Source organism: Erpetoichthys calabaricus, chromosome 13 (assembly GCF_900747795.2).
Source record: "Erpetoichthys calabaricus chromosome 13, fErpCal1.3, whole genome shotgun sequence".
NCBI lineage: Eukaryota > Metazoa > Chordata > Cladistia > Polypteriformes > Polypteridae > Erpetoichthys > Erpetoichthys calabaricus.
Genome location: NC_041406.2, coordinates 31944267 through 31959678, shown reverse-complemented (window position 1 = coordinate 31959678; position 15412 = coordinate 31944267). Strand labels below are relative to the sequence as shown.

The 15412-nt window shown below is 37.2% G+C and overlaps 1 protein-coding gene across 1 annotated transcript in view; it reads left to right on the top strand.

The window, feature by feature from the left end:
* Positions 1-1758: 1758 nt before the first annotated feature.
* dgat1a (diacylglycerol O-acyltransferase 1a) overlaps positions 1759-15412 on the top strand; it is a 51986-nt gene continuing 38332 nt past the window's right edge. The window contains exons 1-2 of the mRNA XM_028818096.2: positions 1759-2184; positions 8767-8854. Of these exons, the coding sequence (XP_028673929.1) occupies positions 1955-2184; positions 8767-8854 (318 nt within the window). The 5' untranslated portion in view covers positions 1759-1954. The remainder of the gene's footprint in view (positions 2185-8766; positions 8855-15412) is intronic.

The following is a 15412-nucleotide window of genomic DNA, read 5'->3' as shown; positions in this document are numbered from 1 at the left end:
CTGAGTGAGAGACATGTAAATGTGAGGCAGCAAGTCATATTTTCATGTAGAGATATCTTTAAATCAATTTGAGATATTTTTAAAGCAATTCATTTAAATGATATAAAGATATCTCAAAATAATAATTTGGCATGCCAAAGAACTCAAAGGCTCACAAACACAATGAATGTAGGCTGTTGCAACACCAATAATTAGATTCACTAGCATGACCGCTTTATCAGGACAGTGCTGGTTTTGCTCAGTGTCCCATATTCTAAACCTTCTTTTTATATCATAGGGCTGCAGAGAGGAGCAATCTCTCATATAAGAACTATGTACAATCTTTTAATGGACTGTCTATTAATTACAGGGCATACATATAAGCATCACCACACTCATTTAGACTGGGCAAACTCAGAATTACCATTTAACCTAAAATGCATATTAAAAATACAGACTCCACACACATAGTGGCCAGGCCAGTAAAGTTAAAATGACTTACTGCCTCTGCTTTCATTCTCACTTGCTCCTACTCCACACACTTATTTTCATTATGATCAAGATTCTGGCCCCAGTAGTTTGCAAGCACCATCTGGCTGCTGTGCTGTACACACCTAATACTTAACGGATACTGGTGCTGTCAATCTTTTTTCCTATAATTTAATCAGAGCCTGCAATTTGCTTCATGCTCAGCAGATGTCTCTGCACTTCTTTTTTCTCTCTGTCATGTCACCTTCATGATCAATTTGCCTATTCAGTTTGCTGTAAGAAAGATAAGAACCCTAATAACTTTGTTGGGGTTGCTCGCAGCCACATTTCAAGAGTAAAATACAGGTTGTTGGCAGCCGATGCCATAACTGTCCTTGTTCATCTGCGATTTACTTCACACTCAGTGTACAACAAATGCTGGGGCTGTCCTTCGTCCTCTTCCTATCACACAAGCAGTTCCCACAATTTGCTTCATGCTCAGCAGATGTTGCTGGTCTTCTTTATCTCTGTGCCATATCACCTTCTGCCATCAGTTTGCCTTTAGAAAAATGTGAGTCCCAATAACTTCTCTGCTGTTGCTGCCAGCCACATGTTGTGCTCTACCAGCGCATATCATGCCATAGGCTTTCGATTATCTATCTATCTATCTATCTAAGACAAGATCAAGGTTGTAGTCCTAGTGGTTCACAAGGCATGACATAACAGACAGAAACAAACCGTAGCATTTTATGTAGATACATAGATAGTTGTGGATAGATTCATTCAGATACCATTAACTTTCCATTATTGCTGAAATGATAGATGTAAACATCTACCCATCTGATATCACTCTCAGTTTTTGTCCACATTAACCCCTCACAATTCTTGCAAAAGGAAGTTCACATATATGCAGTTCTTATTCTCACAAAAGCTAGTATTTAGTCATAACATTCTTCCATACCTAAGTCCTACAATAAATTTGTTTTCTTCTTGCTTTGGAGGCATGTATAATTAATTGTAGAACCACGCTATTTTTTACACATGTAGTTATCGTTTCTGTTTGGTTTGTTATTCTAAACAATCACCATTCTTCCTTAGGCTTTGTACTATGCTGTTTTTCTGGAGTTTTTCACAATAACTGCAACGTTCTTTCTATTTTTAATTCTTAAATGTATTGGAGACTTTTTTCCGGCTGTTCTTTTAATTTAATATGCGTGAGTCTATTAATACTGGTGCCGTTATTTATAATCTGATGGCAATGTACCAACTGATTCGTTCACTTCACAGCTGCAAACTACAACTCCCAGGGTGCACCGGCTTCGACGCCGCTGTCCATAAGACGTGTTCACAACGAAGGAGGTTAGTTTGTGTGCCAAATGAAGCCGTCCCTTAGCAAAGAAGGTGAAGTGAGCGAAGCGGCTGAAGAAGACTTTACCTTCTAATAAATGTTACCGTAAGGCGTAGCAACGTTTGGTATACTTTCACTAGGATAAATAGCAAATGTAAAATGGGGGAAAGACAAGAGTCGGGCCCTTTAACCAACCGTAAGAGGAGATCTACAGTTTCAGGAGGGAGAGTAAGTTTAAAAGGGAACAGTAAATCGGGCGGAAACGGCACCAGCGAAAATGGTCATAGCCACGGCGGCAGCAAGAAGGCAAATGACGAAAAGACAACACACAGCACCACCAGGAGTGGGAAAGAAAAGGGCAGAAGCGACGAGGGCTACGAACGGCTTGGGTAAGGCTGCGCCTGCATGTCCTGTTTTAGGGTTTGCACGAATTACAGATGCACGCCTTCTTATTTAGACGGTCGTCCAACTAAAAGAGTCTGCTAGTGTTTCATTTATAAATGTTAAGGAACGCTAAATCGCTATACACGAGACTGTCTCTAAAATGTGTGTAACCTTAGACAAGTGGCTTACACGCCTACTTTTGTAGAGCGTCGGTATTTCAAACCAGAACCACAAGTACGAAAGAGAAGGTGAGGTATCATTTTGGAACTTGTTGCAGATCTCCGATAAAATCGTTGAAATTCAATGGTTTAAATAATACTTCTTTCATGTTTGGTTTTACAGTGTCGCCCCTAAATCGGTGCGTTAATGGCCATTCTTTTACAGGGTCAAGCTTTTTGGGCATCGTGTCTAATAGTTATGATCCTCTGCTGCTTTGATATTTGCTATCACCCGTGTGCCCTTCCGTATCTGTATTGCCCCATTCGTATGACACAATATTCTTCATATTTAACAAAATAGTTTGTTTTAGGATCTGTTACTTGATCTTGAGTATTGGAGCAGCATCATAGGAAAAATATGTAAACACCACAAAAAGTAAATGAAACTTCAAAATGTCATGTGCAGTATGCTTTCTTTGTGCCCGGAGATTATAGTTAACTCCATCTCTATACTGTAACAAAATATGATCAACAAATCTTAAGTCAGTGGCAGTCCCATCATTTTATAGTACATAGCTAGAGTGGTGATTTTTATAAGGCAACATGCTACCTCCAATGAACAGCCCATAATGAAAAAGAAAAATCCAAAATTGAATTACCAGTAACACAAGTACAAAGTGTGAAGAAACTGAAATTAAGCTAACCAATGGAATAAAGTTACATGCATTTTGAACCCACTTGCTTCATTGTGGAAGGGTAAGGGACTCCCTTACCTTCCCAGTGATGTATTGTGTGTGCTTTGTGATTCAGTCCTACTTGCAATCGATGGTTAACCTATCCTTAATGATTGTTTAAAAATCCTTTTAAGAGTTGTGTTTTTTTTTTTTTTGGCAAGAAAAGCAATGCATGTGAGAAATGTTCTAGAAAAACATGGATGTAAAAGAGTGTGTAGGATTTTCAAATTCCAAGATGCACATGGTAGGTTGACTGATAAGTGTAATGTGCCCATTATGTTTGTGGGTGTGGGTGTTATTGTGTGCTAAGAGGGGTTGTTGCTGCCTTGTGTTCCGTGCAGTCAAAGTAGGCTTCTCCTTCCTGTAATTCAAGAGGTATGTGTTATTGGTTCAGAATCTTGATATTTAGATGGTAATAAGATCTGATTAAACAAGTTAATTCAAACTGAATGAACTGATATTACATTCATAATTCTGCCTCCCTTACCTTTCATTATTTACTCACTTTTCATTGATTTTAATTGAGTATCACTGTGGCAACAGGCTAAATGGGACAAATAAGATTTCCGTATCCCCAGCAGCAGTAGCCAGTTTCTCCTAAGAAATTGATGGATGCTCCTAGACTTAGTTTTTCCATTTAACCTCATGTCTTAGTTGAACTGCTGAATCTTTTCCCATGGAACTTAATGAGATTTCCAAACAATTGTAACTCATTCTGTTGCATAAAAGGAGCAATGGCTGTACTATTTACTTCACCCATACTGTCCGGGGACTTCACCCTGACATGGAGAGTAAAGTCCCCTCAGTAATTGTGGACTGGGGAATCGTTTGTCTGTCACATTCTGAGCTCATTTTGAAGAAATAACCTCCATTTCACCACAACATGGTACAACATTAGCAGTATACTCTAGTGCTGCACGTGGAACAATTGCTGCCTCTATTTCTAGCACAGAGCAAACCACTCTTTTCCAAGAAAGCATTATTAGGCACTTTACCACCACTGGAACTTTTTAGAAACTCGGGAACAGTTGTAACATTCCTATTACAGGAATTCTGGCCGTTTGTAGTTTGTGATACTCTCTTTTCTCTCTCCTTAAGCTCCTAATCCAGGGTATGTACATGTTGTTCAACCAGTAACTATCATGGGTGGAGCTGGGGTGATGGGTTGTGTTGATTTGTTGTCTACAAGCACTGGCTTCATCTTACAAATATGTTACTAGTTTAGACTTAAGAGAGTTATTGATTAAGGTGGATTATAGCACCATAAACTGCATCGAAGTTATAATCTCCCCGGTGAACTCCCGATTGCGCCAACTTCGCACCACATTGCTCTTTATAGCCGCCTTCATGGTGTACCATGCAATACAACATGTTGAGACAATAATATTCCCCCGTGAACTCCTGAACATGCCTCACTTTGCATTGTATCACTCCTTTGCACATCACATATTTTGTATAAAGGTTATAATTCCTGTTGTGTGGTGGTGAGGCAACATATGAAAGTGGCCAGGCACCACGCATGGCCCAGGGCCTGCTTTGCACAGGAACTTATTGGTTCCTGAAAACAAATTTCCTGCGGTGGGAAAGTGCCTGTTTTCTTCACCTTTTTATGGCATAATCGGAACATGGCTTTTATATCCAATTTATGAGTGTCTCGGCTATCGGCACATGCTCTCAACCTCTCTCACAGCTTAGCTTTTGTATGTGTTATCTTGATCTTTATTCTGTTTAGAAAGTGCAAACATGGCTGTTTATCCATAGAATTGTTTAACATTTTCTGTGCAGTGCTGTAATTCATTCAGGGGAAAAAAAAGCTTTGAAGTCTTTCTCAACTGGCTCTGTCCTCTTTGAACTGTTTTGTTTTGAAATAGTAATCTGTGAAACATCTTTCAAAGTTTAGACATTTGTGTATGCTCTTTTACCATCTAATATTCCTGGCTTTTTTACTGCAGTGCTTAATTCTGTTGAAGTATTATTATTTAATTAATAAGTTGCTTTCAAAATACCGTAGAAGCTGTGATATCTAGGAACTTAAAGAGCAGAAAGATGCTAATTAATTATTAGCCATTTTACACATTCAATTTTAGACAGTTTATATATGAAGTTATTTGGGCAGGATTGAGAAACAATACACCCACTCACTACAACAACAACAACATTTATTTATATAGCACATTTTCATACAAAAAGTAGCTCAAAGTGCTTTACATAATGAAGAAAAGAAAAATTAAAAGACAAAATAAGAAATTAAAATAAGACAACATTAGTTAACATAAAAAAGGGGTAAGGTCACTAGAATTATGCATGCAAGTTGTCAAAAAATATGAGATCACATTATTAAAACCCACAATGCCCCAGACTGAAAGGAAAAAACATTATTTTCTAGCTTATACTAGAACTTTTTTCCATATCAGCCATGTAATAATACTGTATAACGCCATGAAACTCGGGTCTAATATGAGAATATTGCGTAGTGCTTCACGCTGTGAATTTCTGATCATTCAAACAGCAGTAGTATATGCAAGTCAGTGAGTTTTTTTTAAAATTCAAGCACGTTAATGTAAATATTTCATTTGTGGAAGACTTTCGCTATTTTTTTTTCTCCCAAGTGATTTTTTTTTTATAGTTCTTGCAGATATGTCCATTTATACAGTGACTTGTCATAATACAGCTCCCAAAAACTCTTAACTGGCCCACCATTTTAGCTGAAATTTAAATATTGTAGCATGGCGATAATATTTGGTTGACGTATTGTCTTATGTTTTTAATTCTGTGCCTTTTAATATAAATGTCTCAGACATTATCGTCTGGCGGTAGGCATTTTTTTTATCATGTACTGCAGAATGTTGTTTACAGTACTTTTCTAGGTAAACCTAAAGCATCTAGCTGCAGAGATCTGTCCTTAGGTGCCTTGCATCTTTTTCCCTTTCAGCTTCTTGCCCCAGTGTGCTCATGGAACCCTTTTAGGTAGGCTGTCATCAGAAAGCTTTCATTTATAGTAGAATGAATATTCTTATTTATTTTTTTTAATGCATCATATATTCAGTTTAATGCTGTTCAGTCAAAACTCAAGTATTAAAGATAAGCATTGTATTTCATTAATGGTTTTTACAGCCATGCTTGCCCCACAAGGCAAATATAAAATAAATGCACACCTCTTCTTCATTCATTATGTGATTTGGGGATCTGGTCTTCTTTAGAATATCATTTCTTTACACTGCGCTTCAGTACTGACATTTTTCCTTAGATAATATGCAACAATTGCAGCCCTTGCCCATTCTCTCACCTTAATAAAAGGATGCATTTGTTTCCATCCAGTTGCTGTGTCTCTGTCATTCCAATAGATGGCACATGAAAAACACTGCTTTTAAAAATCCCATACCAAATGGAGTATAATAGAGACACATGCATTGCATGGTGCACTGCAAGTGTTAATGCTGAGGTCTATGTTGATGTTGGTCTATGTTGATTACTATAGCACTGCTTATATTTAATTAAATGGATATCGGATGATCACTGGTTGCTTTTTTTTTTTTTTTTTTTAAACCATATGCTCAGAATAGAAAGTGAACATGAGTACTGATGGTGTTTTGATTGATTTTAGTAGCATTTCAGTGGAGCTAAATAAGTACGAATGCAGAGTAAACATTGAGTATTTTTAGTTTGTAAAAATATAACCATTAAAAATTAGAATTTAAAATTCAAAAGAGAAACTGGATCTTTACAGTGCCATTTTTTTTACATTCATTCTCTTCACACTTTACGCCAGCGTTTCTCAACCTTTAAGTATTTGCGTCCTGAGTTTTCATTACAGTTTTAATCGCGCCTCCCTAAGGTTTTTTGAAAGGAGCCCACTAATACCAATTTGTTCTTTTTTAATTAATGATCTATCATAGATGCATATTTTATGATACCTACTTAACTTTTATCTGCATTTATCTAACTCTATATTTATTTAGTATCTGAATTTAGTTTAAGTTAATTTGTTTTGATTTCAATAGATGTATTTTTCATATTTTCGATTCTTGTTTTCTTTTTTTCCACATCTTCGTGCCCCCCCTTTTTGTTACTTCGCACCCCCCTAGGGGGGCCTGCCCCACAGTTTGAGAACCACTGCTTTAGACCATCAAATTAAACAGGAGGGCAAGTTACTACATCATTGTACATCTGATAATATAAGGCACTTAAAACAACAGCGTACAAATTCAAATAACATATTATATGCTATTTACTTCCATCATGTATGGTACAATTTAAATTTATAGGTTTTAGTAAGATGATAACTGGCTGGTTTATGTGCTTAGTATGTTTGGATTTTATCTGATCTTTTTTACCATGTGTTGTCATCTGCCCATATTCTCAACCTTCCTTTAACATAATGACTATACAACAGACAATGCCCTTGAAAAAATTTCCTTTCCCCTGACTTAAAGTAACATGTGCTGTCAAATGATCCACAGTTGTTTTTTTGTTTTCGTTAGCATTCTAATCCATCTCTCAGATATCACTATCAATGTACAGTAGTTGAAGTTTCAACTTCTATGCCAGCATCACTGTACCTGTAAAAACCTCAACAAGTGAAGCAGTTTTGTCACTGTAGTATCTTTTTACATGTATATCAGTAGTCTGTTCCCTTTCAATGTCACTGAGCCACTATAATAAATAGCTTCTTATAACCATAATTTTAACAAATCTTCCTAAGCATGATCAAGTATGGATTGGTTAATTCATTTCAATGGCCTTATCTGTGTTGAAGCACTTCTTTCTGTTTGATTTTATTAAACCAAAGCAGCAACCATGTGAGTAGTGTAACTGGCAAGAACATATTTTTTGTTTAGTAATTTGTAAGGCTTGTGAGACAGTAATCCATAATTATTCATCATATGTATTCTTGATAAAGACCGCTTATGCTTATGGTTACAAGTGATAAAAGGAGATATACAGGGATAGATATTCTTTAAATTCCTATATGACATTTTTAAATTGCCTTTCACAAAGGGGACTCCTAAATAAAGACTAATGAGGCATAAATGTTAATTTGGAGTGTCAGTATGTAACCCTACAAAAAATCCACCTACACCTCATCATGTTAAAAGGGTGTCCAATGGTATTAATCTGCAAAATTTGCCAAAAGGCAAATACAGTGAGTATTCTCTATTTGCAGGTGACCTTGTTCGCTAAATATTTTCCTGTAAATAAACTATGCCTAATATCAAATCTCAGTCAAGACTCTTCTTGTTTGGCTTATGGCTGGTAGAACAATTTGCCCATCTCCATTCGAATTTTGACAGCCTTAATGTGTTTAAGAAGCATTTAAAGACTCCTTTGTTTCGGGAATTTCTATTAGGAATTGTTAGTAGCTTGTATATTTTTATGACCACTTAATTATGATGATCAATTTTGTAACCTTGTCCTGTAACACTTGTTCAGGAATGGTTTGAGGAATGTGATAGAGTCCAAGGTGTTGACTTGGCCTCCATATACCCCAGATCTAAGTCTGATTGACCATTTGTGAGTTGCGCTGGAAAAACAAGTCTGATCTCTGGAGGCCACACCTCACAACTTGCTGGGTATATAATTTTTTTTTTTTTTTTTTAAAATTATAAACCTGTTCCTATTACTCTTGACACTGTTTGCATTGTTGTACTAGGAACATTATTTCTAATTCATGGTGTTTTCTCCTTATTTCATGCAGCTGTCATAAACTGCAAGAATCCCTGCTTAGCTCAGCGAGTGGATACAGTAATTACAGAGGAATCCTTAACTGGTGTGTTGTCATGCTGGTGAGTGTTTATTATTTGTAAATGTACTTCTGTGGCATTATGGTATCCTACGCATATTTCAACTTGGAATCAGGCTTGCTCTGACTTCCTCAAATTATATTATTTGCAATTCCAACAAGTTTTTTTTTCTTATTCTTAGAAAATGTATTTATTTAATTTCATCACTTGCACATTCAAGTATAGGGTCTCAGTGGAGCTAGTGCTGACTTTCCCTGTTAAAATCAGTATTAATGTCAAGGAAGGGTTTTTGTTTGTACAACAGACACAACTTGTTTGAACAAAAGGAGGCAGTGTTATAAAGAAAAAGTAGAAGGAGAGAAGATCAGGTTCGTAAAGTGGCAACTCATTTATTTATTATATATATTAATCCTCTTTAATAAAATCCCTTTGTGCGTCCAGGTGTCCGTGTGTGTGTGTCTTCTGGTGAAGTGCGCATGCACGGGGCTTCTGGTGAAGTGCGCATGCACGGGGCACGGTGCGATGCTCGATATTACTGTGAGAGAAAGTTACAGGCGTTTTACCAAAATACAAACCTGTATTACTGCGAGAGGAAATTAAAGGTACACAATACAGTGACGCATATTACAGCCACATACAAGCCAGTATTACTGTCAGAGGAGATTAAAGGCATATTACCAATGCGCACGCCTGTATTACCGGCAGAGAAAATTAAAGGTATATTACGGACGTACAAGCCAGCGGACATACAAGACAGTATTACTGTCACAGAAAATTAAAGACACACAATACACGGCGGCAGCCCACGAAGAACGGTCAGCTCAGCAAGTAAACATCAACAAAAGAAAAATACGACCAAGAAAAACAATGAGGTCAAAGTCCCTTGCCATTTAATATAGACTGTTCCTACTAATGTTTATGCACTACTGTTCTAGCGCCCGTTATTGTAACGGGCTAAATGACTAGTATATTATAATATAAAAAAGTGTGTGTGTATATGTGTTCAGCTTGTACAATGAGGGCCGGTTTATACTTCACTCTCAGAACGCATGTGCACATGAATCATGGCTGTCGGGCATTCCCAGCGTTTATTTGATGTGTCCTCTGAGTACTTCCTCAGAAATTCACGCAACGTGTGCACGAGTTGCAGTACCAGCAAAAAGTCGGGGGGTGCAATATGATCAATGTGAAGTGAGAGTCTCTGTTTAAAATCCGTGTGTGAGAGAGAGGTGCTTTTGCAGATTGTATGGGATCAATGTGCGTGCTTCAATATCTGATGAATGCTTTGATGTAGTGAAGCAAAATGCCAACATACAAATGCATTTGTGGTGCTTTTATATTCAAGTGTTGAATATTCCCCAACGTAATCACATGATACATATTAAAGGTCTCACATACCATCATTTTTTAGCACCTTCATGAAAGCATCAGAATGAATGGCAGCATATTTGAGCCACTGAGAAAAAAATTAGGGACTTGGTGAAAAGGTCTGTTTTGTGATTAAAGTGGAAATTTTGGCCTTAATCTTTTTATGTTCACTTTAATCTCAGTTTATTTTTTCATTAAAGTAGAATGTCGTAAATGTTATCTTAAAACTGACCCAGTTGTTAATCACTACGTGCTTCTGGGGCTTCCTGCTGAACTGACAGCAGTAGCAGGTAGCAATTGTCTCACAGAACACATTAAATGTATGATATTTCAAGTCTGTGCACATTTAGAATCCTTAGGTTTATACTTGATATCACTTTCATGATGAAATGCATTAAAGTATGTACAGTATATTACATTTTACAGATAACAGTATTTATTACTTAAATGATTTAATAATTACACATGTGGAGGCGGCACGGTGTTGGAATGATAGTGCTGCTGACTTGCAGGGTGTCATGTCCCTGGTGTTCCCTACCTACAGTTTGCATGTTTTCCTGGTGGGTTTCCTTCCAAAGACATGCAGGTTTGGGGATTTGGTGATGCTAAAATGATGCTAGTGTATACATGAGCTTGTATGCACCTTGAGATGAGCTGATGCCCCGTCCAAGGATTGTTTCTGCCTCTGGCTCGATGCATGATGGAATGGGTACATCCCTGGATTGATGGATGTAATCATTAAACATCCATACTTTTCAGAGATATTATGACAAGGTGTCCTTGGAATTTAATGGATGTTTCAGGCAATTCACAACACAGGGAAGCCGAACGTTTACTGTCCGTGATGATATCTTGCACTGCCACCTGGTGGAATCTTCCAGATTTATATAAAGTACGTACGCAACTATAGACAGTACACCGCTTATGTAACAGAAGTGTCCACAGGATCATGTGTTGCGTGAAGTATAAACCCGGCCTAAATGAGTACTGTAAATGTCTCGCTGGTAGTCCAACTGGAATTTTTCATATCACATGATACTGAAAAATTATATTCTTTTGTAAACAGTACTTGGTAGAGAATAAATTAAAACATAGAATTAATAAAAGAGTTGTGAGTTCTAAAATGGGGCATGATTGTTGAAACAATCTGGATAATGTACTGTATATGTGTGTATATTGTGACTGTATTGTTTATAAGAAGCCAGGTCTGCTTGTTAATTTTCCATTTCTGTTCATTTTAAAATGTCCTTATGTTGGTTAAGAAGTTGAACTGAAGACAAAACTATTAACGAGTTTCTTGGCAGGATTCATCATATATGTCTTTGAGAAGTGTGCAGGAACTAAGCCAACACCAGCATGATTCAAAGTTGCTATATTACCTTTCAACAGAAACCACAGTATGTTTAAGTTGAACAGGAAGTAGCTTTAAAGCAGGAATTCTGTCACTTGCTTCCATGTACAGTATCAATCTTTTTAAAATGGTGGCATGGTAAATGAGAGAATGTTTTGGTTCAGCTTTGTGGTAAGACCTTAGTTTTCAACCTTTCTTCTAATCTTGAGGGATGAGGGAGCCGTATTAGTTTTATCAAACAGTGAGTTGATGAATTTTGACATTTTAAATGACACAAACTTAATGAAGCATACATTTCCTTTGTTGTGCATGCTTTATTTAGCTAATTCGGTGAAATGAAGCTGACATTATTGCTGTTTTATGTATGGTAATCTCCAGTTTGTGGGAGAGGAACTTGTTTTTAATGTTACAGTTTCTGGCAGTGTGTGACTCATTTGTTCATTTTTAAATACTATATGTATCAAGGTAATACAGAAAATGGCATTTTATGCAGTTATTGTTGCACATATACATGCGTTTTGAGTGTCATGTATTCACAAAGGTCTCCTCCAGAGTTGTTTACATTCACAGCCCACATACAGTACATCCTGTTGCATTTTGTACACAACAGATAACAGTGATGCGATTATTTATTTAAATGTTTTGTTTACTATTTTTTTTAGATGTACGGTTTGACCTATAATGTGATTCCAGTCTTGTGGTGCATGTGACAAAAAATATTATTAATGGACTGTCTTCCTATACATGAATTTTTGTAATGCAGGAGAAGTCTGTACATCTTTGGGTCACAACTAGGCTGAACATACCCAAATTTAACATTGATGTGCAGAATGTCACCTCAGAGCACACAGAGTATCCAACTTTGTCTTGTATGGGCTACAACAGCCAAAGATCATGTTCAATGCCAGGTTTGCCAGTGAATCACTCAAAGCACTTCTTCAATGGGCACAGAAGTATCAAAAATCAGCCGTGGAGAAAAATGTTGTTTGGTAGGACAAATCCAGGTTCCTTTTGCATTATGCTGATGGAAGGATCAGAATTTGGTGCAAGCAACACGAGTGTATGGAGCCATCCTGTTTGGTGTCAACAGTGTAGGCCAGTGGTGGCAGTGTAATGGTATGGTATGGGGAATGTTTTCTTGGCAAACATTAAAGCCCTGTTTACCCACTGAAGAACTTCAGAATGACAAAAACATCTGAACATTGTTGGTGACCAGGATTATCCCTTAATGGCTACAACTTATGCACACACTTGAATGGATTCTTCCAGCATGATCCTCTTTAATAAAACCCCTGTGTGCGTCCAGTGTCTGTGTGTGTGTGTCTTCTGGTGAAGTGCGCATGCGAGGGGCACGGTGCGATGCTTCAAAGCAGATGCTTCAAAGGCCGCCTGACTCGTCACACAAGACAGAGAGGGCGGGACCTATAAAATATCGCGTGGCCGATCCAATCGGATTTCTGGAAATGAGGTAAGACTTGAAACAAAAGGCATGAAAAATCCAAGCGGGTACTGAGATGCGGAGACCAGCTTCCCCAAAGAGGTGGGATTAGTGTTTGTGGTTGTGCAAGTTTTCACTCTGAGGATGTCAGATTTGCGATTAAGAAGCCTGGCCATGTAAAGTGTCAGTCGTTGAAGGGGTTTTCCTAAACATACGAATTTTCATGATATTACAATAGGATGACTTTTAAAAGTAGATTCATTTTTGCGCACATAAAATCCGTTGCTGGAGACCCCACACATACAATAATCAGCTGCACGCCAGCACAGATTAAAATACTTGCTGTGGAACTGCACAGTACTTGCTGGAGAGACGCCACAAGCACGATTATCAACTACACGCCACACATTACATCAGTTGCTGGGGAGAATCTGCTGATTGCCCACTGTTGTGTCAGAAAATTAAATGCATATTACGGACATCAAAGCCAGTATTACTGTAAGAGAAAATTAAAGGCATTTTACAGAAATACAAACCAGTATTACTGCGAGAGAAAATTAAAGGCACAAAATACAGTGACGCATATTACAGCCACGTACAAGCCAGTATTACTGTAACAGAAAGTATTACGGACTTACAAGCCTATATTACTGTGACTATCTACTAACAACATGCCACCCCAAAAAAGAAGAAAAAGATAATGAGCGTCAGAAAAACTCAGAAGAGCAAATAGATTTATAGAGGAACAGGAGAATGAGCGTAAAGAAAATTCTCAAATAGAATGCACTTCTGTTCTAGTGCCCATTATTGTAACGGGCTTAATGTCTAGTAACATATAATGTCACAAGGCACATATTGTCACCAATGGTTCTGATAACATGACTGCGAGTTTTCATTGTTTCAGTGGCAAACGCAATCAACCCAATGAAGGAAGCATCTTTGCAATGAGGTGACAACGCCTATGTGTCACAAGACTGTGCTGCCTTCTAATTTGCAGCAGCTGCACAATTCAAAAACCATCATTTCTGTATGGTATGGTTTTCCTGATATTCTTGGACAATGCATCTAGAATCTTGTAGAATCCAGGCCCAGACAAATTCCTGCTGTTCTGAAGGCCAAAGGCAGCACAGTAAGGTACTTGATAGATGCACCTACTAACCTGGCAACTCTGTATTTGAAACAGTTTGACAATGAAGAATTGCACTTGTGCCCAGTAATATATAGAGTAAATATTTATTGGTATCTGGTAATACCTGATAGAGATGGTTACCTGAACAGGTAACGTTTCTCACGTTTCCTGAGAAAAGCCTACCTTCCTTTCTGTTTTGGTAATAACATGCTACTGTTTGTTCTGAATAAGCAGATGGACTTGTACCTGGGAGCTATGGAGAAAGTGATGATTATTTCAATGATTGTTATATAAAATTGAATTAGCACAGAATGAAAAAGGTTAAGCTTTTTAAGATGGCGAAGAAAAAAAACAAATGCTGCTGATCTTTTTTGATTAAAGTGCTTAAAGGAATACTCTACTCAAAAGTGATATTTTTCCTCATATGTTATGTACCCCTTATAGTTTTGTAGTAATTTTTAATCTCCTGTTTTGTGGTAGAGAGGAGATGAATGTTTGATATAAAAACGGCCATTGATGAATAATGCTGCATAATGGGAAACAATATGAAAAATGACCTCAAAAAAAACAAAACATTACCAGTTACTTGTGTTGCATAACCCATATGTCAGCTATCTAGTCGTAAGCTTAAAATGTGCAAAATGCATGCTTTTTTTTTTTTTTTTTTTTTGATACAATGTTGCTAAATCTATGCATTTGGGAAAATCTGTGCAAATCATGCCGTTCTCATGGGACTGAGATGATCAATGAATGAGTGGCAGAGGCAGCTCTTGAATTCAGAAACTGTTTCTTTTTTCCCTCAGAATTGACAATTCTGATGTGAATAGTTTTGATTTGTCCTTCACAAATTGTGTCATTTAAGATTTAATAAATAGGCAACATATTGCATTTTTACTGATTTGTACAATTAGTCAACATCAAAAGCTATAGTTAAGTACAATAAATAATTACACCTGTACAAGTAATACCTTTTTGTTCAAGATGTGTTTGGCTTTTAGATTAAACAGAAATAGAATATTATTTCCTGTTTGTCCCAGCTTGACAGCTTATGGAGGTGCAAGTTAGGGATGCATGTAATTTGCAGTTATTATGGAAATTGATCTGGCTGATTGCTCTAGTAATGTTAATCCTGAATGTGTATAGAAGGGTGTAAAGGCTTGAACATTGAGTGTAAATTCAGTCATTTCCCACCAGAAAATAGCTAACTTGTTCCACTATAAATGTAATACCCAATTAAAGTTAAGTTTAACTATTGATTAAGTCATGATACTGTCAGAGATCAGTCATATTAAAAGACTTTGTGCCAATGTAAAG